Source organism: Rhynchophorus ferrugineus, unplaced genomic scaffold (assembly GCF_030347505.1).
Source record: "Rhynchophorus ferrugineus isolate W39M unplaced genomic scaffold, kcgeb_rfMv2 rfM8, whole genome shotgun sequence".
Lineage (NCBI taxonomy): Eukaryota > Metazoa > Arthropoda > Insecta > Coleoptera > Curculionidae > Rhynchophorus > Rhynchophorus ferrugineus.
In genome coordinates, this window is record NW_027472587.1 from 18905578 (window position 1) to 18932878 (window position 27301).

The following is a 27301-nucleotide window of genomic DNA, read 5'->3' on the forward strand; positions in this document are numbered from 1 at the left end:
AAACATGGAAAATGTGTTCAAAATCTTCACCTCTCGGATAGAGATAATACTCTAAAGATATACATATCTTGGGGTGAAATAAAGTATAATCCATGTTAAATTGTCTTATGATGTGTAGTTTTTGAGGTATGTGGCAGAAATGAAAATACTTACATCGTTCCAAAATGCCGCTATTCATTATATAACTTAAAAGCTTTACAAGAATTGTTATAATACCATTTGATTCATTGTAAAATTCTTTATAATTCATATAATTTTCATTAACCTGCAATTATTATAACGGAAATAACAGAAAAAACTTGAAAAAGTCAAAAAATCGCAAATTTTCACGACTATATATGGAAAAAGCTTGATTTTTGTTATAACTGCGATAAAAATAATATCAGAATCTTTATTATTTGAGATGAAAGAAATTAAAATTCATGTTAACCTGCTTTGGAATTTATAACATTCAAGATATGTGACGTAACAGAGATATCCACTCTGGTGGCACAGGGGTAAAGGCGATAGGACGGTCCTCCTACTGTTGCGATAGCCGCGGGTTCAACTTTATGTTTGTGATTGTTTAAAATTTGTGATTGTTCTAGGCATGCGTGTAAAATCCGACAAGGAAAATGATCCCAGTCACGCCAGTAACCAGGCTGGGTAAGACCGGATGTCTTATGGTTTAATGCTGAGGACCGTGGTTCGGAGCCCACGTTTTTAAAACAATAGTCTTCATTCCCTTTTAGAAGCTCTTAATACCCTACTTCTTGCTCTTATACAGCAATATTGTATGGCCTTGAATGTTCTGTTTGGGTATCAATGTGGATGGCTCTTCTTGACGAAATCATGACTTCTTGTGGCTGGAATTATCCACACCATATCACCCACCATTTAGATAGATCCACCTTTCAACGCCTGTTAGTATAGACCACCCAAAACCATTCATTTTGACTGATACGAAGGTAAACCGTGTAGTAATCATTTTTTCTCCTTTTGGATATTTTCCATCGCATATAAACCTTAATTCACCAACTGTTAAATTACTTAATGGGTTTTTGCAAGTTTGTTTTGAGATTTCGACTAATAAGCCTTTACAATTTATTGTCTTCGAACTTTTTAGGCTCTGTTTAGGATTGTTCTGCGACGTTAACATAAAAATAAGTACTTTGAAATAGATGAACACTAAATTGTAAAGGTTGTATAAAAATCTTTCTACCATTCAAGTTTCAAAATATTTTTTATAGTCTTTGTAATTCTCTGTAATCAATTTTATAATTTTCTGGCTTTAGCTGAGAAATATTAATGAAACTAAATGCAATTAAAGTGTTTTGCATGGTTATCTAAAGCTTTTGCTAAAGTTTCCGATAATATCTGTTTACATACGTATTTTTGTAGTTCATCAGCATTTCGGAAATGTATTGGGAAACATTGTCTCTAGTCACTGGGAAGCATGTTGTGAAGTGGATTTTGGGTTTATTAATAACTATTGCTGGCTCGTTTTCGTCATAGTTCTTCGTGTATTCGACAAATGTTGGTTTCGTTGAGTTTTAACACCTTGCAATACAGATCCACCTTTGATCACCGCCCTTTTTGTTTTTGCACCAGATAGGAAACTAGAATTTATGATGGCCATTTCCATTCCTTTTAGGATACGATCAAGTCGCATACATAAGTTTCTGATGCCTTTTTTTTAGCTGGATTTATGTGAAACGGTATACCCACAAGGGTTCTGGCTTGGCTATGGTAATGTATTTTTATGTTAATTGCATTTTCAAGGTTTGTAAACACTTGTTGAAGCCTCTACACCTGTTTTCACCCTTAAATCATAGTTATGTTACTCTAACCATTCATTTCACATTATTTTTGCTGTGAAAATTATAAAATATTCATCATTTTGTGACCGAACGGTTTAAATTAACATAATTCCAGCTGTTCCTTAAGAACGACGCGCCAGGCTCTTGATTACAATAAACTATACGGACAATTCTGATATCGCAACGTCACGACAACACATTACCAATAAAGGCCAAGTTTAAGGTCATCCGTTTCGATGTCAATGAAATGGAAATCACTTTTGCCTCGTCTACGGCGTGCCTTCGAAAGGAAACAATACCCCACAAGCGGCAATTTTAGACGAAATCCCTCGGATCGCCGGTGAAAAACATCACGAACGAAATCGGACCATCGAACGGAAAGGGCCGCCCGCCGCCCCTTTTTCCTTCTCGAGCCGTGAGATCGTTATCAAAACTGTTTTCTGCGTAGCCGCCGCGCCAAGCGTGACCTTGCTGTGACGCACACACCGGCCTACACGTGCTCAAATTGTTACTAAGTTGTTGCGCGTGTAAATATCTTATTTATACTATTTATACGAGTGCATCGAGTGGTAAACAACGTATTATACCGTTGCCGTACTGATATTTCGGGTGCTCTCGACGATGGAGAGTTACTTATTTCGATTAGTTCGACACGAAATCGGATCGTGCAGGGTTGACTTTTCCTAGGTTTTTATTCAACAATGATAAGATCATAGTTTTTCATTATTTCTTTAAATTTATTTACTAAAACTAGTAATATAACTAAGAATTAGCTTTAATCTGACCTAACACGTTCGCTGCCGATCGGGGATCAAATACTTACCCTAGAAGTTGACTACATTTTTTCTGATTACAACAATAAATTGTCTAGAAGACAAGCACCACTAAATATTTATCTTCTAATTACAATAACTTCTTGATGCTAAACACAATTTATTATATTAAATAAAATACCAGTATTTTCTGGTTTAACTAATGTCAATGATAAGATGCCATTATGTATTTTTAAAACAAACAAACAAATTAATAAACAATCTCTATTCTTCTTTAGAAGCTCGTAATACCTTACTTCTTGCTTTTATATACTTTTTGGGATATCATATACATACAGTAAGATTATATGGCCTTGAATGTTCTGTTTGGGTGTCGATGTTGATGGCTCTTCTTGACCAACTCGTGACTTCTTGTGGTTGGGATTGCAGTACTAGATCCACCTTTCATCGCTTGTTAGTATACACCACCCAGAACCCTTCTCTTTGACTGACAAGAAGGTAAACCGTGTAGTAACCTTTTTGTCTCCTTTTGGATCTTTTCCATCGTATATAAACTTTGATTAATCAACTGTTAAATGGCTTAACGGATTTTTGAGAGCTTGGATTGAGATTTCGAGTAATCAGCGTTTGCAATTCATTATCTTCTAACTTTCCTGATTGTTTTGCATTGTTAACATAATAATAAGCAGTATTAATAAACCAATAATTGGGATATGACGGAGCACCATGTAAATAAGTTATTAAACGTGGATAATATTCCATGACTAGTGTCAATACATACTGTATAATTCAATAACACTGAATAGAAAACTGCTATTTAGTTAGGGTGTTTACTAATTGTTTACATTGATACTTGCGAACAGTAAATATATTACAAGGAGAGGTTTCAACTGTAGGATAATGAGTTTTCCCTTTATAGGATTCTCATCCAGCTACATAGTTTATAAATAAAAAGGGAAATTTCTATAGAGCAGCAGGTCCTTGAAGAACGAAAGTCCCCTTCTTATTCCACATTCCCACCAATATCTCAGCTCCTAATAATTGGACATTTCTTCATCTGTGTAGGTTTGATGGCAGACGTTCTAGTGGATTTATGTCAACGTGTCAAGGACGAATTCCATCTCTCCTGGAAGATGATTTCACTGGTGAGCGTTATACTGAAATACGCAAAGAGGAATCAAGATGAGGCATTTAGGCAAATCCAAGCAGGTAGGTTGTTACTTTATTAGCCTCAAAATATTGAATTTACTAGTGATTAGTGGCCATTAATATACGTTTAGTAGAACCTATAGGATAGATCCTAGTAGAGCATCAAAGGGAGGGTCTCAGGGAATCAAGCTCTACCAGTTTGTAACTTGATAAAAATTTTCAACGATCGAAATATTGTGTATTTTTTAAAAAAATATTTAATTAATACATTACATTGTTCAATTGTGATTTTGTTCCAATTAGCCAGTACATTTTCCTATATTTCAATTCCACTTCTTTTCTTTTCTCCTTTATATGTTCCTTCCAGAGATATTTAGCGTTGTTGCTGTATGGAATGATGAATTATTGTGTATGACGACATTGTTAATGCGTCTTTGATGAACTTTTGATTTTGTTTCATCACCAATGAGCGAATTAAACTCATCAACAAACAACACACTAGTCTAACTAAATCCCGAAATATAAAAGACAACCCCCATATCATCGAAATAGCCGTTTAACTATCCTCATCCGATATGCCTCAATATTCGGTTGGATAGATCCTCTAAAATTAGACTCTTATCACGATATTTGTCGTTTTTCTTTGCCTTTTTAATATACACGAAGAAGTTTGATATTACTTGGCAAATTGCATAATAATCCTCACCATTTTCGCATGCAACCTACTTTCACAAGACTAATTGCATTTTTCTGCCGGCGTTTCATATTAAAAGTTGAAATATTGATTTTTTGCGGCAGTGGGTTTATTTCTGAACCACATCCAAAAACTGCACTTTATATTTAACAAATTTTCATTGTTTGACGTGCTCGCGTCCTATAAATATAAGGACAACACAATTATTCGAAAGAAATAACCCAGTTAAGCATGATACATTAAAAATCTAGTGTAAACTGACTTTAATGTCGATCTTAGATTGTTCTGATTGGGTTTGGTTGGAGTCCGTATCTTTCTATACAGAAAAACTTATAGCGCAAAAAATAAGATAGGTTTTAATGGTGCATTTTATGCCGTATTTCTTGGTAAAATTTTAAGAGAGAATGCTTATCAAGATTCCAACATAATTAGTATTAAAGGGGTTCATAACATTAAAGATAATGATATGGACATTTTATAGTAAAACATGTAATTTAGAATTTTTATGGCATACTTAAAAATATACGATAATACATTATACAAGGGCTATTCGAATGTATATGTAATAATATATTTGTTTACCATGTTTATGTGGTATACAAGGATGAATTATTTTCGTATTAATTTATAAATTAATGTATTACTGATTTTTTTCTATTAACGAGCTATGGTAATTAATCGAAGAAGTTTGTTTAGGCAGTGGTATAATATTAGTCGATTTGATGACCTAGTGCAACCCCATATTTGAACCTAATAAGTCCAAATATGGTTTACTAGGAGGATGAATATCGTCTGACTAACTGATATATGATATGACATATAACATATGATATGATTATATATGCAATAGTACATATAGTCTATTTAAAGTTCTTTTATACATACGTCATCAAGATGTTTAATGTATTGCCTGCCTCAGTTTGTAAAATCGTTTTAGAATCAGACAATATTTTCCTTCTCATTTTATTCTATCTATAAAACATACGCAATACCGAACCTGTGAATATTAATAAGAGGTTACAAACCTAACCTATAAACTATTTTCGCTGTATAATTAACTGTAGTTTTTAGATGTACTATAATGTTAAAATAAATTATATTTGTTGACATTTTTGTTCAATTATTTTTGTATTTGATTTAGGTTTGTTTGTAGGTCGTCTGCGTATGTTGCCACAGTGGTTATTTTTGTTGTAGGTAGATCGGCTGCGCACAGAATGTATATTATTTATTTACTTTAAAAACTATTTTGTTTTCAGACCAAACCCCTCTCAACGTCGGTTTTTTAGATATATTACTCGTTATACTATTCGGTCTTAAAGTACCTGGCCCAATTGTTACAATACAACCCAGTCCGCAGCCACCGATGTAATTCTTTTATCAGTTTTACCGAGGATGTATCATCACAACGACGTAACCGGCACAGTATAAATATCATCGCATCAATCGACGTATGGATACGGAGACCGAGGTGATTGAAAGCCGTTAACGAAAGCTCTTTAATTAAATTTTACGGTTGAAAATGTCCGACGGATCGTCATATAAAATTTCCGTATTTTTAGATAGCGCAGAAGGAACGCGCAGCGTCCCCACCTCCTCGTCCCCCGCCCCCCTTCGGCGGCAGCTTCCCACCACGTAAAATAAATCATGAGAACATTTACAGCAAAACGGCCTCATGATTTATTTTATGAATATGCGCTGTGGCGAGCTTATTCGGTTCACGTTAATGGTCCGCCAGCCCCCCCTCCCCCAAACAGGCACCCTCCGCCGCGTCCAGAGGTGAAGGGGGGCGGTTATTTTTTCTTATTTTTCCTCTCATTGGCCGCGCTCGTCTCTCGTTCTTCCGCCCGTCTGAAATGTTGATGTAATAGAATATTAGTGACGGGGACATAAATCAATCGGTTGGATCGATATGAATATTAATGTTCGCATAATATTTTATTACAGGGGGCCTTTGTACGGTTCGTACGGTTTTGCGGTACGCCATAAAATCGTACCGTTGGGATACAGTGCGCGACGGTTTCTCGATTTTATAGTCCGTCAACAATTAATGCTCGGAAACGATTGGAAATATTTGGTTTATTCGCTGGCGGTTAAGCGAACGTACATCACCGATGAATACTCTCCTCAAACACTGTGAGTATTAACTAAATTGTAGGGAGTTGATATAAGAACTGTAGAAAAATACTTAAAATCTTTCGAAATACATTGGGAGTATAATTTATTTTAACATATAATATATATTATGGAAGGACTTAAACTATAGTTAATTGAACAGCCACAATGGATTATAGGTTAGAGTTTTTTTTATTATATTTACGTTAAGCTCGCTCCCAAAGTGCCTACGCCAAATAATTCTTTGCTTCCTGTTTACGTCTTCTGGGTAAACACATATTTCACATTCTACAATACAATTTTCTACAGTTATCCTATATCAGTTACATAACTACTCTTTGTTGTTTCCACTCTCATCATCCTTCAGTATTGATATTGTCCTTGTCTACATTAAATCATAACCCTAGAAATCATTACCCCCTACATCTAGAAAGTTTCATTCACTCTGTGTTATATTCTATGCCACTACATAAGTCTATAACTAAGCTGTTAATTTCCAATCTAACACTAATTCCTAATTTCACCATTTATCAAGTTGTGTGTGCCTAATGGAGCTCATCCAAAGCAAAGGGTGCTATTGTGGACAATCCTTTCCACATATCCAAACAGTTGTATATTGCTTGTTTGTATATTTTTCTCTGTAGTATTTTGTAGCTATTCTTTGCCGCATCTCATAACAAACAGTGATAGGGACTTAAACGTTACTTTCTGTTACCATATTTTTCAGATATCTGAACAACTGTGCATCTTTTTTCAGGCTTATTACTAAAAAAATGAATTACATAATTCATTTATATTTACCAAGTAACAATTATTACAAAACCTACTCAAATATTAATCTAACTTTTGTTGTCTTTACACTCTTTTTATTAGCATCTTGCCAAGGGTTGCCTATAGCTCCATTTTGAAATTTCTGTCTGTAATGTCTGTACACTAAATGAAATAACAAGTTCCCTTAATTTTATTATATGCCTTTAAAAATTGTATACTTTTAAAATGTCTGGAAGATTATACTATTTAAATCCTATATTTCCTAATGCTGTTTGATGTGATGACTTATATCCCTCAGAGAGCTGTGTATTTCTAAGTTTTCTATGGATAGTTATCTCTGAAATAATTGTATTAAATTATGTTTATATTTAAAAAAATTCTTACCGTTTTCATACAGTTCAGACATTTAATCTTGAATAGAACTAACATCCAGAAATTTAGTATGTAGAATGAAGTTATTACTTATATACTTATGTTTCTTTTTTCTATTCGTATGTATGTAGACACGAAAATAAAAATTGAGTAGATATGCAATAGTCACCTAGCCTTTTTGACAATATTCACATATCAATGATTTATACATTAATGTCTACTATTTGTAATTAAAAGTATAAACACCTATATTCTTACCCTTACAAAGCAATGGAGTACTTGAACTAATTTGAGTACGACGTACGAGTATGAGTACTGACGAAGGGCAACATGTTTTTAAAATTTTAGCTAAATAAACTCTTACTTTAGAAAATAAAAATGTCACACTAATTTGATGTCGGGTCCCGGACCTCCTAGACTTTTCATCCACCACCTGTATTTATCGAACACATTTTAATTGGCACTGACACGAACAAAATCGATTTCCTTATGTTTTATGAAGTAATATCGCTGATTTATAACGTGTTAGTTCAGTCTAGTCGCTAAAAAAGCCGATAAATATTATCGATGTGACTATAAATCGAATTTTGCTAAATTATATTAAAACGGAAATATGTTTTATAAGTTCGTCTCTTTTTCCATTCTCGCGTTTCTTCTTTTATCATATTTTCTTGTCATAATATTTTCGGTTGAAAATTTATAACGTGTGAACAGTTTCTTTTTATAGAAACAGAATTGTACTATTAAATTGCTGGTGATAGTTTGATTTATATATCGAAATGTTTATTCACAAAAACAAGAGTTACAAAAAGAAATTAAGCAAAATCAATTTTTTGAAATTAGCCATTCGTTGGTTGTAAAAACAATACAATATGAAATAAATTGTTTAGTTTTTGTATTGTATTGTATTTTATATCATTTAGTTTGATAATTGAATTAGATAAATATAAAATATATAACAAAGTATTATAATAATAAAATATTCCGAAAAATTCACTGTATCTTCGTATAAACACAGCATTCATTCATGAGATTTACTGAGATATTCTAATAATCCCTGAAATTTAAAGAGTTCAATTTTGTAGAAACGTAATTCTACTGCTTGTCAAAAAGAGAAGGTAACAGTTTAACTACAGTCAAGCATCTTGTATTAAGCAATATAAAGTATTCATTTTCATATGGATGATGATCTTTAAATATTGTAATCTTCCTCTAAAGCATATATTGAAATGATGTTAAAAGCATTTATGGTTAGTAGAAAAAGAATCTTACTATTAGGTGCTTGGATATGATGTAAAATCTTTGTTTGTAAAACAGTAATTCATTCGTTTTGATATGTTTCAACTTAAAATAACAATGTTTAATCGACTTCGAAAAAGGAGGAGGTCTATGTTCAGTTGCCGTTTACTTTTTTTTTAATGTATGTTCGCCGATTTCTCCATATTAGGAAGGTATATAGGTAACGGACCCTTGGACATAAGCGCTCCTTATTTTCAATCATCGTTTCTTTATCCCCCTTTTTCCTCATACGGGCTACAACTTTACTTGGTTTTCCCATTGTAATATTTAATAAAATAACTGCGTAATTTATTCAGTAAATATCTAACACCAAAAAGAGAAAAATAAACTACTTTTATCAAAAAACCTTACCGACTTAACAAATAAATAAGGAACTCACTAAAACTTAAGAAATAATCAAACTTACTATTTTTAACACAAAAAAAACGTTTAAAAATAAAATATATACATAATAATCATTGTAATAACTAAATAAAAATAAACGAAGACCTTATTTAACGTATATACTACACATATTTTATATTCTACTATATACACACAATTTAGCTTAATACCTACCTAAACCTATTTGTCTATTTACAATATTATTTTAACTACTACCAATTCATTGCTCAAAATTGTATGTTTAATTTGCATTATTTTTGTTGTTTTATTTGAGAAATCTCTTGAGAAGGATCATCATCATCATCAAGGATTCTTAGGAGTTGATGGTGATGCTATTTCCTCATATCCTAATTGTCAGTTTTAGTTTCAAATATGTAGAAGGAGTGATTTTGATGTCAATGATAAAGAAAGACCTGGAGAAGCAATAAATCTCGAAGACATTGATTTACAATACTTTTTGTCTGGAAATATTATTTCGAACCGTTTCTTTGCTTATCTGTCAAAGAAAGAACAGTTTTCTGTGGCGTATTGTAACTGAAAAGTGGATGGACAGTGGATGTACTACCATAATTTCCAAACGTAAGGAGTCATGGGTTAGCCAAGGAGAACTTCGATATCTCTTTCTGTGCCTGTTTTGGGATCAGTAATGAGCAGTGTATTACTAGCTGCTAAAACGGAATGAAGCTGTTACTGTAGATGTCTTCGGATAAATGTCTTGTCTTTCATTTTCGAATTCAAAGTTTAAAAATACAGAACGCCAACAAAATAATTATTAAATGACTACCAAACCTGTTAGTTTATATCACTCTGCTTGCACATTGAACTGAAAAAATAATTGCTTAATAAAACTAATGTAGATCGATGCTCGGACTAATTAGACCTTGCCCAGACTGGTTCCCGTATATTCACTTCGTAATCTGGAACGGACAAATTGGACCGATCGTTTTTCAGTACGCATACATATATACATAAAGTCGAACGTTACCAATTTACGATCAATAAATGATAAGATCATCATACAGCGAGGATTTAGACCGTTTTAAAGGTCCCGTCCTAGTCCGTCCGCGTACACCCCCCGCCGCCCCCCCGCTATTTCGCTGACCTTTACGATATCCAGTGACGCTTTACGGTGTTGTCTATAAATTTTATGTCATTCGATTCAGCGGAAAAGCGGCTACTCTTTAGAATTAGGGCTCGTAAAATGACCACAGTTTAAATTCTTACCAAAACTGTCATTCCACCTTATCAGTATTTGTCTTGATGCAGGAACTGATTCGTTCCAGTTCGACCGGTAAGTATATTGTAGAGATCGCTATCAAAATATCTATATATGACTTGGATCGAGAATTATTCAGCTATTTGTTGATGTAAGTTATATATTACCGAATAAAGAGAAATATGATTTTCTCACAACTTTTTTTTATTATTATTTATAATATAATATGGTCAATAAAGTAGTGAAACCAATGTTACCCTATCAACTCTCAGTGTGAGGTCATTTTGGCATTGACATACAACAAAATTCTAATTTGAATAAAATAATTAAGCAAAAATACTGTTATCAAATATAATTTATTTTGAGATAATAGGACATCTTACAATTACAATTAATTATGCAGTTATAATAGTTTGTAGGTCAGAGTTCTATCTTGTTATATTTACATTAAAATTTTTTCCACACCACCTATGAAAGAATTCTAGGCGTCCTTTTTATACAGCAGTGTAGCCTGGGCTTTTAATCAACCTAATCAACAATTGTGTATCCAAGTAATATATTTTACTTTCATTAGAGAGCATATTTACCTTTTACGCTTAGTTCGTGTTTCCTTCGGTATAGTGTTTCCTTGTGAAGTTATTTTGATGCCACTGTATATCTCCTAAGTTTGTTATGTTGCTACCTGTATACATGTTTCTTGAAAAAAGTAGAGTTGAAAAACTGCATTCTCCCTAATGCATTGGCCATATCTGCAAAACAATTCTTTCTTCTTCATTCATTCTTTCTCTCCTCGCATATTTTAACCAAATGGTTCTAAACAATTACACACATATCTGTGCTCATAAATCTTCCACATTTTACAAAAAAGTTTGCTACAGTTATCGTATATTAATTATATATTTACCTTTAGTTGTTTGCACTGTCATCACCCTTTCTTGGAAATTGTCAGCATCATAGATATTCAGAAAGTTTCATTCAAGTCGCTGATAATTTCCGATCTAATATTTGTTCACGATTCCATCATTTGTTAATTTCTTCTTCAATTGTTTTTTGTGTTACTCCCAACAGTTATGCATATGCTCTTGCGCTTTACACGAATATTTTTTTTGGCTATCGAGTACGCTCTTTGTCTTCGGTGTCAAAATCGCCACTTTTAAAACGTCGAAACCAGTATGTATATGTTGAAATAGATGAGATATGGTTGGAGTAGATGGTACTGAGAAATGAGGCTTGTTAGTGAGGCTTCAACATAATTCGATTTAATATACTGTAACACCATCTATTGCAAATCCTTTTAAATTAATGTATAGGTCGGGTACATTTTTATAAGGTGTATTATGAACAGTCAGTGTCGAAAACAATGATCTATATAGCTTGTTTTTGCCTATCGAGTAAAAATTAACGAACCGTTGCCTGGAAGCTCGCTAAAACACATTTTTATGATAAAAAGTAATTATTTCGAACGATAATCAGATGAAAACGCAACACCGGTAGCCGGCAAAGAGCGTTATTAGATAATTGTTAACGCCATTTATTCCCGACCGTTCCATTTTTCACGCCGCTCTCGCGTCCAAACATCATTAAAACGGCCGATACGCCGATCGTTTACGGTCGCCCGTTAAAGCTCGCTACGTGCCTATACCTCGCTCGGCCCGAGAATGTATTAAATTTACCTAAAATACAAACAAAATGTACGAATATTACCGGTCGATAATAGCACGGTCGACTGGGCGTCGGGCGACCGTAGTCCTTACGTAAGGTCGACGCAGGGCCGCATTTGGTACATTCTCCTACGCATAGGGTCCGTACGCGTAAATACGCTAAAAATATTACAACGCGGCGCGTTTACGACCGCCGTAAATATCGTGGCGCGATTTTACGATGTCGTTTCTATCGGAAAAACGAGAAACCGAAGGCAAAAACGGCGGACGAGAGAGCGCGCGCTCGGGGCCTACCGCGACCATTGTCCGATTCGCGCGATTCGTATGGTAATGGGTGGTACGGACCGGGGTTCGAAAGTCTGCGGAGGGAGCCGCCGGTCTTTTGTTTTTCCGCCAGTGACTGCGCGATATCGCGTGTTTGTTTAGACGTTTTGGTCGTCGATCGCGGCTATGGCTGCCCGCGTCTTAGGCACGTTCCACCGACGCGGAGTGTTCTCGCACTTTTTAACGACTATTAAGCGTCGTTTGTATTCAACACGTTCTGCGTTAGGCCGTGCTCCACAAGGCGATGAAACAGAATCGACAATATACCTTACGAAATGGGGAGGATTTGAAACAACAAACGCGTCACAGCAATGATTCCTCTTGCATAAATAAAACCGAGCATTGAGAGAAAAATCATAATACCAACACACCAGTTTGGATTTATTAACAAGCATTCAACAATTGACCAGGTCCACAGAATAACAGATGAAAGGCCTACGAAAGTAAAAACTATGCTCAGCTTTATTCTTTGATGTAGTACAAGCCTTCGATAAGGTTTGGCATGAAGGCCTTGTTCATAAACTACAGAAATGTTACCAAAACAACACATCGAACTATTAAAATCGTACATTACAACCGGTATGTTTAGAGTCAAACAAGAAGAAGCTTACTCTACAATAAAAGAGGCTAAATCAGGTCTACCACAGGAAGTGTACTGGGGCCAATGCTTTATCTACTCTACACTTGTGATATATCACAAAACATAGATAGACACAGATTACGATGGCTACATTTACTGATAATACTGCGATTATAGCTGTCGGAGACAATAGTGAAGAAACCTCACGAAAATTACAACAGGCAAGTGACAATATAAATAATTGGACATAAGCTTGGAAAATAAAAACGAAAGTAATTCTGTTTATGTGCAGTTCATCTACAATCAGACCGTACAAGCACCTATAACACTAAATAATACTATCATTCCATATAGCAGCAACGCTAAATATCTCGGAATGAATCTTGATGCAGAACTTCGCTGGAAGGATTTATATGTTACTATGAAGAAAAGAAAAGAACTGGAATTATATAAGCAAATACTGAAACCTGTATGGACATACGGAGTTCAATTATGGGGATGTTCTGCAAAGAGTAATATAAACGAAATACAGTATTTTCAGAACAAATTCCTGGGAGATATTGTGGGCGCACCCAAATGCTATAGGGTTGATTACCTACATCGACTTTCAGATACCCTCAGTAAGTCAACAAATGAAGAGGATTGCAGGAAGTGAAATCAAGAGGCATGGGAAAAGACTCCATGCTCATGAGGATATTGAAATATTACTGCTTTTGGATACCACCAGAACAGGACACAGAAGAATCAAACCATCTGATCTTGTTTACTGACGTGCATATAATAAAAATTACAGCAGGGACATGTATAAACATTATTTCACCAGAGACTGAGATGGGGACGATGGGTCTACCTAGTTACATACCTAGATTTAAGTTATCATAAAGACAAATTGTATTTTAGTCGGAAACGACTACTAACAATATAATAATTACATAATAATAAAAGAACATCAATGATGTTAAAGCTCGCTTCTCCAGACACCAGAAAACTATACTTCATATACATGCCTTTATAATCCTTAAACTATAGTCTGTCTAAAGTAGCAGTGAACTTATGCCATCTGAATTTTTTAGGTGAAAACAGTCGCAATGTTATAAAATGTTGCAATGCAAACGTGTTATCAAATATATTTCTTTTTAACTTTACAGTACTTCTAACGCATATATTATCGGTGGACTTAAAATATGGTTAATTAATAGTTTATAATTTGGAGTTATTATATCTACATAAAACACTTATTTAAACCAACTGTTGCATCTCCTGCAGGCTTAATTTGCCTAATTAATTATTCTGCGTCTAATTAGTGTATTTTAATTTTCATTGGAGAACATATTCACTTTTTTATGTTTATTATTATAGTTATTCTTTGCCACATCCTATAAAAATTTGATTTGATTGAATATGTAGTGACAGAGAGGAAGACGTGACCTTCTATGGCCATATTGACCAAACATCTGAATTGCTGTGTGTCTTTTTTCAGGCCTATTACTAAAAAAGTAAATTACATCAAAATCAATTGAATATTTCATTTATATTTACTAAGTAATAATTAGAAATACTTCAATCTTTACCATTATATACTCAAAACTTAATTTATGTTTTGCAATCCACTCCTGCATTACAGCCTTTGCCAAGCACTTGTTGAGATCTTGAGATTGCCGATTCTAGCGCAAAAAACAATATATCTGTACTTGGAAAAAGCACTTGTAAAGGTTAGAAGAGTATATTGCCGAATACACTTTTGAATCTGAAATAAAAACAGAGTAAAACATCATATTTTGATCGAGATCATATTCATGAAGTCCATGGATGCACATATTTACTTGTCATGAATATGTCATGGTGCAAACATGGCTTTTGGGCGTTTCTAAATACTGCCAGATAATATCTCAAAATAATTGCATTTTAATTTGTTATATGATGATTTCAACATTTCTGTATTATATATCAGTTAGTTATGGACAGTTATATAAACTAAACGAAATAATAAATAACAAAGCTTTAAATCTTATGTTGTACAATTATTTCACACACTTTATAAGTTTAAACGTATACTCTTCACGTGCCTTTTTAGTTATTGCACGGCATTTGTTACAAAAAATCATCTTAATAATGAGTGAGCATTAACAGGAGGGAGGGGGAGTTTTTATAAGGGTTCCTCCATCATCAAAACCAAAGAGTTTTTATAAAATTGTGGTAACAGTGGCGTTCACATTGTATGTTCGTCACAGGTATGTTCGTCGGGTCGGTCAATCGGTCGAAATGTGTGGCTGCCGCTGCGATTATTTGTCAGAACACTCACTACTATTTTTGGAAGGAATTTGCACGGGAACTAAAAACACTGGTTGAATCAAAGTTGTTTATTTTAACTTACGATTGATACATGTGGTCGATGGGAGAATTGACAGGATATTAGGTTAAGGTGAAGGAAGTACGGTAGCGCTGTGGAAGTGGTACTGTTACAGGGGGACGGTGATAAGAAAAGAGGGCGAGACGTCGTCGTGATGGTCTTTTATACCCTGGAACTTGCATGGTACCAATCCACCGGCGTTGCCAACCTTTGTAGTTGTTGATGGTGAATTGGTGGTGGCCTAAAGGGTCGTGGCGGTCGCCACAACATATATAGTAGTAACTATGTATGTAATTAACGACAACCCACAGATACCTAGAATGGAAGTCGGCGGCAAGAACAACCTAGGACTTGTTGGAAAAGTTAACAGATAAATTGCGTACATAACATATACACTGCACTAGCTCGCGAGTCAGAGGGCTAAGCCTGGGGTGATCAAAATTCTATTCCAAATATATTCAGCCACTCAGGATCATCAACTGCATCAAAGATCTATATTAAGTACTAATAGTCACAATTTGATTTGCTCTCAGAGGACAGTTCTAGACAGAAGCCTTTTAACGAACACAAACTAATTTACCAATGAAAAACGTCGACGAACTGTCGCTACTGATAATATTCTAAGTGTCTTCATAGTCGACGCCCCTTTAATTATAGACCGTCGGACTGATTAGAATAGCAATCATTAGCAACGACTAAAGACGTTGACCAGGAAGGAAAAACCATCCGTGTAAATAATTACCTTTTCCTTGTCGGTTCGTTTCCATACCTTCTTCTCCGATGGAGAAGAAGCAAAATTTAATATGTAGAAATTGATTATCTATGACGCGTTCCGCTACTTCATAATAAATGCTTTAATCATTCTCCCATGTGGTTAATATTAATGATTCCGATGGTTCGGACATAGATCGGCGATTAATTATGTATGCGACGTGTAGATCTAGTTTGCCACCGTCCTACCTGCACATACTTCGATGGTGCTTTTTTTTATTATCTATATACATAAAAATGAATTGTTGTTCGTTAGTCTCACTAAAACTCGAGAACGGCTGGATCGATTTGGCTAACTTTGGTTTCGAAATATTTGTGGAGGTTCAGGGAAGGTATACGTGGTGCGAAATTATAGAATAAGCATTTGGAAATTTATTTAGTGACTGACAAGTTAATTGAAAATTCCCTAGCCTACCATAAAACACATTTTATTGTGTTTTGGTAGTCTTTTGAGATCTGAGAACAGTAAATAGTCGCTGGGGGTCAGATCTGGAGAATACGGTGGATGAGGAAGCAATTCTAATACACTGACTTGTGACACGGTGCATTGTCTTGGTGAATTCTTTCTTTTTCTTTGAATGACTTTCATTTTCTTCAAATGCGGCAGTTTTTCGGCGATTTCGTCCTACAAACGATCCGATAACCCTATGTAATAGTCGCTGTTGATGGTCCTTCCTTTTTCAAGGTAGTCAATGAAAATTATTCCATGCGCATTCCAAAATACAGACGCCATAACCTTGCTCGTCGACTGTTGCGTTTTCCCACGCTTTGGAGCGGGTTCATCTTGTACATTCCACTCGAATGACTCTCAATTGGACTTCGGAGTGAAATGATGGAGCCATATTTCATCCATTGTCACATATAGATGCGAAAACTGGGGTTTATTGCCCTAGATCATCTTCAAACACTGCTCCGAATCATCAACTCGTCGTTGTTTTTGATCAAAAGTGAGCTCGCGCGGCACCCACTTTGCACAGAGCTTTCTCATACCCAAATATTCATGAATGATATGATGTACACGTTCAGTTGATATCTTTATAGTGTCTGCTATTTCATTCAGTTTCAATCTACGGTGATTTAAAATCATTTTGTGGATTTTTTTAATGTTTTCGTCGGTAACAACCTCTTTTGGGCATCCACTGCGTTCACCTCTTCGGTGCTCATTTCACCACGTCTAAACTTAATGTACCAATCTTTGATGGTTGATTTTCCTGTGGCAGTGTCCAGAAATTGGGCATCAAGCCAAGTTTTTGCGTCAACTGTATTTTTTCCCTTCAAAAAGTAATATTTTATTAACACGCGAAATTCATTTTTATCTAGTTTTTTCACAATAACAAAAGATGTTTCACTCAAAATGCTATAATTCACAAACTAATGATCCGACAGCTGTCAAATTTATACACGCTTCTTTTAACGGTTAGGTCTAACTAAAAAACATATAATGCATATAATTCTAGTAGCGCCATCTATGTGTCAGGCCGGGGACTTTTAAATTGACATGTTATATAAGAAAAATCGTTGCTTCTTCAAATTCAAACAAAACACATCAGTTACAATCTAAGTCATCAAATACAACGACTTATTGTTGTAATGTCACTTAAGTCAGTCTTACCATATACTCTTAGAGGCAATTGAGACATATTCGTTCCAAAATTGCTAAAATATCAACATTATGACAGGTCAACATTTCAATATGTCACTTTGCAATCAACTTTAACTTAATTTTGTTTATTAAACGGTGGAAACTAGTTGTATACCCAATTTAGGATTTTGTTGTATCACTAGTTTATATTAGTTATGTTATACTAGTAATTTTATACAGTTTATTATATTATACTAGTTTTTCGTTTATTATTTTTGATTTATTCAATGTATACAGTGGCTAAGCATGAAACTGTCTCGAGATCTGCTGCCCAAGTTCATAAAACACTTTCAGAAACTTATGGTGATATTTCTCCGTCATTTCCCTATCGTCGGTTTTGGTTTTAACCATTTAAAAGTGATGATTTTGATGTCCGTGAGAAAGAAAGGCCTGAATGATCAAAATAGTACGAAGGTAGTGAACTGGAACACTTATTGGACGAAAACACAGCTCAGTCTCTCAAAGAAGTTTCGAATTCGAGCTTAAAAGGAGATGATCCAAAAGAAGGGAACCACACTAATTCATTGAAAATACTGTTTTGATTGCTGGTTTGTCAGAGAAAGAGCAGTTTTTTTGTAGAGTGTTGTGACTGGGTCTACAACCACAATTCCAAGCGCAAGAAGTCATGGGTTACTCCAGTAGAGTCATTCACATCGACTCCGAATTGGAATATTCATGGCCATAAAGTTTTTCTGTACATATGGTGGGATCTGCCAGGTGTACGGCACTACAAAGTTCTAAAACCGAATATAACTATTACTGCAAATGTCTACCGGCATCAGTTGAACAAATTGAACGACGTATTGTTGCACAAAAGACCAGAAATAAAGAGTAATAGAGGCAAGAAGTTGTAGAGGAGGATACATTATTGTAGCTCGAATGAGAAGTTCTGTCGCACCCAGCAGACATAACGGTTCGTAAAAAAGTCAAACTACATGCAAGTACCTAATATAACTTCTAAATTTCAAAGTTATAGCTTCACCAACATGCCCACTGTACTATGTCAAAGTTGAGGCGGTCGCACGACTATATATTTAGCAAAATGAAGCAGTCCTGCTAAAACTACTAGATTTTTTTCTTAAAACAGGATTACACCGAGTAAACACCGACAGTTACCCGTAATATGATGGAAATCATCCCCGATATCCGTTAAAAACAAAAGAAATCGCATTTAAGATCTTAATTCGGCCTGAATCTGAAGTAACTGAAACGAGACATTATCTTAACGTCCTAAGTATACGTTGCTTAATATTGAGACCGCGCAAAAAGAGAAAAATCGGGCAATTTTTCTCTGTTCGGCAACCCGCAGAAGTGGTCCGGTCAAACGGGCGTTATTTCCTACAAATTACGGTCGTACCTCCTGCACGCCAACCACGGTTCTGGCGTGTCTCTTTCGTTTTTTCCCCGGTATGTTTAAGCTGAAATTAAATATAAATAATTAGGCTTGTTGCTGGTCAATTTATTTCCAATGAAATACCTTTAATGACCTGTATTTAGATATTAATTCTACATGAACCGAGCTACCGAATTGGGGCTCACTTGGCAAACGGCTAAATTAGACGCTTGTACACTTCACGTAATGATTTCCTATTGGGGAGTTGGTGGCCATTAATCTTCATAGTCGACAAGCTAATTGATCACTTTGGGTTTTTTGCTTCTTTCTGATTTTCCGTTTTTTAGCATTCCGTGAAATAAGAGCCATAGCGGCGGTAGAGGCGGCCCATTACACCTACCACCTGCCGTACCAGGGGTTGTACACCACGTCCACAGCGGCGATGTATCCGCCCGTATACCTGCCCTCGATTTCGTTGTACCACCAACACGCGCAGACATCGCTCTTCCTGAGGGTACCGCCCAACGCCTGCGCCTCGCCCTCTCCACCCCAGAATGCGCCGACCCTTAGATCGAGGAGTTGAATATTAAAAGGTATGTTTATCTTTACTCGTATATACATGTAAGTAGAATACTCTAAAAATCGATACTTACTAATAACACATCGAATTTCGATATTTCATATTTCGATAATAATCAATTTTATTACCGAAATAATTTTAAATTGATCATATATATCGATATTTACTAATAAAAAATACAATTTATTCATGTTTAGTTACTTTTTTATATATTAAATCGATAAAAATATCGATAGTTACTAATAAAATATATTAATATGTATATGTATAAACAATTCGATAGTTATTAAGGAAAAATACAAAATGTATCGATTTCAACTCACCTTGATACTCGATAACAAATCAATGATCGATAACAAAATCAATAGTTGTTGTTATATATTTTAAATTGATAAAATAAATCGATAGTTACTAAACATATGTTGACATATATTAACTTTGGTATATTAAATCTATCGATAGTTACTAATAATAATAATAAAAATTTATTCATATTTATTTTGTTATATTTAAAAATTTCGATGGTTACTAAAATATATAAAATATATTAATGTTTAGTGACTAAAGTATATATTAAATCCATAAAACTGTGGATAGTTACTATTAAATAATATAAAGGTCATTGTTATTTAGTAATATTAATATATTAAATTAATAAAATGTATCGATAGTTACTAATAGAGAATATAAAAGTTATTGATACAACATAAAATTTACTAATAAGAATATAAAATGTATCGACATCTAGTAGTTATGTTTATACTGTGTATGAATTTGTCAACTTTGAATTATATTAATATAAAGCTTGTTGCCACTTAGTAACATTGGAATATAGAATTGGTAAAATATATCGATAGTTACTAATAAAATATATAACATTTATTCATATTTATTTTGCTATATATAAAAATATCGATGGTTACTAAAACTATCTATAAAATATATTAATATTTAGTAACTAAAGTATATATTAAATCAACAAAAAGTAAAACTGTGGACAGTCTAATAAAGAATATACAGGCCGTTGTCATTTAGTAACATTAATATATTAAATTAATAAAATGTATCTATAGTTACTAATAGAGAAAAGTTATTGATAATTTAATTACTTTGATGTATATTAAATCGATAAAAATGTCGATGGTTACTAATAAGAATATAAAATGTATCGACATCTAATAGTTATGTTTATATACTGTGTATGAATTTGTCAACTTTGAATTATATTAATATAAAGCATGTTGACACTTAGTAACATTGGTATATTAAATCGGAAAAATACATCGAAAGTTACTAATAAAATATATAACATTTATTCATATTTATTTTGCTATATATAAAAATATCGATGGTTACTAAAACTATCTATAAAATATATTAATATTTAGTAACTAAAGTATATATTAAATCAACAAAAAGTAAAACTGTGGACAGTCTAATAAAGAATATACAGGCCGTTGTCATTTAGTAACATTAATATATTAAATTAATAAAATGTATCTATAGTTACTAATAGAGAAAAGTTATTGATAATTTAATTACTTTGATGTATATTAAATCGATAAAAATGTCGATGGTTACTAATAAGAATATAAAATGTATCGACATCTTGTAGTACGACATCTTATACCTATTAGTAGTATATAAATCTATTGATACTTTTATATAGTTACTATGGTATATTTTATATTTGATTAATGGTATTGATAGCTACTTTGAAACGATTTTGAGTTATATTAATACAAAATGTGTTGAGTTTTAATAACATTGATATATTAAGTCGATAAAATGTATCGATAGTTACTAATAGAAAATGTAAAATGTGATATTTGAGTAGCTAAATTTATATTATCAATGGTTAGTTATAAATAGATAATAACAATTAGTTACTACTAATATAATATAAAATCTTTTGATAACTAGTTACTTTGATATATTTTACATTAATAAAAATCATCGATTGTTACTAATTGAACATTTTAAATTGATAAAAGGTATCGTTATTTAATATTGAAGAATATAAGGCTCGTTGAATTAGAGGTCATTGCTCATTTAGGTACTTGAATACATGGCTATCTGCAGTCTGTTATTTATTAATTATTTATACATTTATTATATTAATTTATTTATTAGTTCTATTAGTTTTATAAGTTATTTTGTACATGCGTCATTTCAATTTGTGACATCAAAACGTCGCAATGTTGCCGCATCAATTCTGAGTTTTAATTAAGTTTGACTTTGGCATATGACAAAATTCTAATCTAAATAAAATAATTGAACAAAAATGTTTTCAAATATAATTTATTTTAACATTATAATACGTCTAAAAACTACAGTTAATTATACAGCCACAGTAGTTTATAGGTTAGGGTTGTAACATCTTATTCCTATTGTATTCAAGAACGTTGCATACGTCTGACAACCGGACGACGTATTCGATCTAATCAGACAGCATTGTGTTTCTATTTAAGTAGAATAAACAGAGAGGGAAAGTATTGTCTGATTCTAAAACGAATTTACAAATTTTGCTAGGTAATACATTAAACATCTTTATGACGTATGTACAAAAACATTTTGAATAGAGTATAGTTATATATCTTAATAACTAAATGATCACCGATATTTACTGATAACAAACTCAAAACACTTTGGCTTTTAGTTACTTTGATATACTGTTAGTGAGTTATTTTGTAGATCTGAAATTGACATACTGTTACTATTAACGATATATATTTATCTAAAGCTACTAATAATAAATATATCGAACAAAATTACATATTTAACATTTCTTTTATACTGTTACGAATTTGAGAGTTTAAAATGCAAGGTGTTGGCTTTAGGAAAAACTTTATAGCCTTCATAATTGATGTAGACTGTAGTAGAATTGCTTAAAGATTCATAAAAAATACAAAAAATAATCCAGTTACTTACTTAAATTTTCTGTAATTAAAAAAAACATTCTTCATTAATTTTAAATGTACTTCAATTTTGTTTTCTTTTAATTCACCGTCAGTGATATATTCGGAGGTCTGTGTACCGTCAGATAATTCTTATGACCCAGATAATAAATACATCCTGATCTCAATGGTTATTGTTTTTTTAATCGGCTGGTCAGAAAGAAACTTTTAATGGGTTACCATTTCTTAAAACAGTTGTCAACGGTTATTTCTTATATAGGAGGTAATTTTGGTTGATACCACTCCATCGATTGTCATGGATTACATACTATATACATCTATTATAATGTAGTTGTTCCAACTTAAGAATTTAATTGAAAACACTGGATATAACCTATTATATGCGAATAGAAAGCCCGAACAATAATTAGCAATTAAAGTTAATACGGAGCGTTTTTCCATAAATATTTTTAACTACAATTTAGAATGGCAAACATTTATCAATATTCGAGTTAATTGCATTTGTATAATTGTTTTTTTATGGTATAATTACTTCGATCTATTAGACATATTATTAGTTAATATTTCGATATATTGGATTGTGTTGGAAATAACGTCGGATATTTCTGGGTTTTGTTTTAAGTTATGGTTTAGTTATAAAATAATTAATTAATAATTATTATATTGGGGTGTGAGCCCTGCAATATAACTGGACGACTGACAAGCTTCTGGCCGGGTATGGTATTTGTAATTAATCTACAAAATGAGCAAATTACTACCGCGGAAATACTATCGACGACTAGAATTATATCTTTTTAAAAGAAAATTTATAGTCTCGCGTGAAGGGGTTTTCTCAACACTTAAACCTATTTTGGCTGGTGTTTCACAGGATAGGTCTTGGGATTTTTATTGTATCTGCTCTATACTGCTGATATCCCAACTACAAAAGAAACAGTACTTGAAACGTTTGCCGATGACACAGTTATAACGGTAAAGTATGCATCTCTGTCTAAGCCTGTAGAAAAAGTACAAGTAACGGTCAACAAGATCTACAAATGGACTAGGGACTGGAAAATACAGCTACTAAAGCTTGAAATCTGTTCATGTTAATTTTGCGTTGCGTCGAAATGACAAAAACTTAATTATATCACTTGATGGATGCGCGATTCCTCAAGCAGAATCAGCCGAATACCTTGACATAGATATCAATGATAGGTTAAACTGGAAACATCATGTTAGACAAAAAGCGTAGCAGATTGAAGTCAAAGTCAAGCAACTATACTGGTTACTCGGAAGATACTCTCAACTTGACCTAAAATCAACGAGATTGGTTTATCAGTCAATCATAGAGCCAATTTGGATCTATGGGTGCAACTATGGGGTTGCACTGAAACATCAAACCAAGTACTATTCCAACGCACTCGAAACAAAGTTCTACGATTAATTATCATTGGTTATCGCTACGTTGCCAATGAAGAGCTACGCGATGACTCGGCTCTGACAAGATATCGGCTGAAAACATGAAATAAAGTTGAGAAATTACAGCAACGTGGAAGCAATACAGCGACTGGACAACACGCAGGAAATCAGAAGTTTGAAGCGAACCAAACCACACGAAATTGTTTAGTGTGAAGTGTATTCTCAACTTTAACTTAGTTTTATTTTAATTTGAGAAAAACTTACTGATGTACCGTCCGTACCTCCATGGTTGTGTATTAATGCAAGTACCACAGAACAGTACTAATAAATTAACTTGTAATTTAAGATTTTACTAAGCATATCTATTACACATTGCAATTAATAAAAAATATTGGGGTATATTACTCCGATGTAAACGTGTCTTAACTCTGAATCCTTTCTTGACCATTATCTTATCGTCATCTTCGACGTTTGCTTGTCGAGATTCACCATCGGGCCGGTAACAATCTCGAAAATATTATAATCTAATGGGGATAGCTCCTATATATATATATATGTGTGTGTGTGTGCGGCCGTAAAACAAAGACGTTTCACTAATATCGAATATTTTTAATGACCGTCGTAAAATTAAGCGGCACAAGGAACTATCAGCTTTGTCCGACAGCTTAAAACGTTGTTTTGAGTAGTTATCGGACCCGAGTTTTTATTCCCCCGTACGGTAACGAGGCAGAAAATTGAAAAGGTATCAAGTTGGCCGGGCATACCGTCGGTCCACCCATATTTCGAACGAAAACAATTATTGCTCTACCGTTTCGTGGTGATTTCGTGAGAAACTAACCATTGTTATATGACTATGTTCTTAAATGTGTAATAGTATTGGGTCCTCGCATGTATTCTGATCGTTTTTTTTTTACTTTAAAAAGGCATTTGTTGAGAAAAATTGGTACAGTATATATTAATAATATTTTAAAACTCGTTGATTCTGCTCCTGAGTGGAATTATAATTAAAAAGGAGCAAAATCCAACGTTAATAAACAAGATAACAGACTGAGAAGCTTTGAGCAATCGCATTCAACTAACTGTACCCTTTAAGATAGCCTAACAATTAAGTTTTGGAGCAGAAAAATTGTTCGAAGATATCCAACAAGCCGCTTCGGCTTATACTCCGGATACTAAGAGTACGAATAGAGCTCTGCAATTTTTCTGGGCGTAACACAAATCGTCGATAAGTTTTGCCATCAGGGCTTGATATATAAATTAAACAAAATGTTCCCAACGAAATATGTAAAGATATTAACGTGTATGCTAAATCTCCAATAGATTCTGCAGAATCAAAAACAAGATGAAGAATAATCTGAACTGAGAGTGCCTCACTATCTGATTTCTAACTCGAGGAATTACCAATACTGTATTTGCGGATGGTGCAGCATTGTTAGCAGTAGACAATATCCAAGAAGCATCCATAAAGAGACTACAAGCAGCTAGCGATATACTAATAGACTGAACCAAATAATGGAGAATGAAATTAAAGGAGCTAAAATCTTTCGCTACAAATTTTATCAGAAATAATCTAAATAACCCACCGGTCTTGAAATTGAGTGGTGCTATAGTACCACATGTAAATAGTTCTAAATATTTAGGCATGTCAAAAAGAAATTAGCCGAACTCAAAATAAAATATAAACAACTATATTGGCTCCTTAGAAGAATATACAAAATGCTTATTCTCAAAAATATAGGGATATACAATCAGGTATTTAAACCATCATATGGCATGGAGCTGTGGGGCTGTACCCGGGATAGCAATGTAATCAAGAGAACGGACTTAGAAAGATTTAACAGTCGAATTCAACTAACCGTACCCTTTAAGACAGCCTAACAATTAAGTTTTGGAGCAAAAAAAATTCGTTGTAGACATCCAACGAGCCGCTTCGGCTTATACTCCGGATACTAAGAGTACAAATAGAGCTTACAATTTTTCTGGGCGTAACACAAATTGTCGATAAGTTTTGCCATCAGGGCTTGATATATAAATTAAACAAAATGTTCCCAAATCAATAGTAGGCATATTAACATCCTAATCGTCCAATAGACTCTTCAAAATTAAAGAAAAAGAAGAATAATTTGAACTGAAATTAATACAAACCTCAAGGCAGCGTCCTGTGATCTATTCACTGTCTGCTTTAGTAATATCTAATCTGAAAACTTCTTAAAAAAATAAAATTGATTATAGGGAGAAAAAAATCTAATATCTACACACCAATTTGGGTTTATTAACAAACATTCAACAATCGACCAGGTAATTGAAAGAGACTATGAAGGTAAATAGTATGTTCAGCTATATTTTTAGGAAGGAAAGGTCATCTTAAACCACAAGTTAAAAACATTTAAGTTGAATGTTTGCGTCGTAACACTCGCCGTGTCGGCCATGCCGCTGTTATGATATTCCCACCAGGTTAATATAAGTGAAACGAGCGCCCTATACCTCTCACAAAACCGCCGTACAACTAAAATTTAACACCTAGCCCTAAAGGAGCGCCCGAGGACCGCTAGGTGAGGGGGTTAGGGGGTAGGGATCCGCTCTCGGATGGATTTAAAGCTAATCTCTCACATATCCAGTTGCAACGCCGGTTGCATACATTACCCACCGAATGCAATATTTTACAAATGCCGTAAAACGGATATAAAGTGCGTTTTATGGCTACATTTAACGTCGCGGTGTAGCGAACGAGGTATGCGCAGTCTCTCCCTTTTGGTCAGTTAAAATTTATTATATAGTCGATGGGGCGGGGGCGAAGGGGTTAAGGCGACAGAGATGCCGCAACTGGGGATTATGTATAACTTAATTGCTTCAACACTATTTCTCATTCATTCATTTTGTATTGATATAACAAATACGATATTAAAACGTCATGCGATGCTAGTTTGGAAGTACTTCTGATGCTATTTACACATTTATGCATGGTTTTGGACTTGAGCAACCAAAACCTGTATATAAGTTAAATTTGATAGGTGGTAAGTGCAAGATATAGGTAAATAGGTGTAAAATATTAAATATATTTCTTATTCTACTATTGTTGAACCTAATGAAGTCAAATCTTATATGCATAACCTCTATTAAAAATTGTGTTGAAACTTTTCGAGATAATAATATTCAAGAGAATTAGTCCAATAAT

At 33.7% G+C, this 27301-nt stretch overlaps 1 protein-coding gene across 4 annotated transcripts in view; it reads left to right on the plus strand.

Moving 5' to 3' along the window:
* Positions 1-27301, plus strand: part of dsx (doublesex) — a 141990-nt gene that overhangs the window by 86488 nt on the left and 28201 nt on the right. For 3 of the 4 annotated variants that reach the window (XM_076411922.1, XM_076411918.1, XM_076411920.1), the window contains 2 exons: positions 3638-3781; positions 19578-19823. In XM_076411922.1, the coding sequence (XP_076268037.1) occupies positions 3638-3781; positions 19578-19813 (380 nt within the window). In that variant the 3' untranslated portion in view covers positions 19814-19823. Of the gene's footprint in view, positions 1-3637; positions 3782-19577; positions 19824-27301 lie in introns of those variants that run through there. The other variant, XM_076411919.1, reaches the window with a different exon arrangement.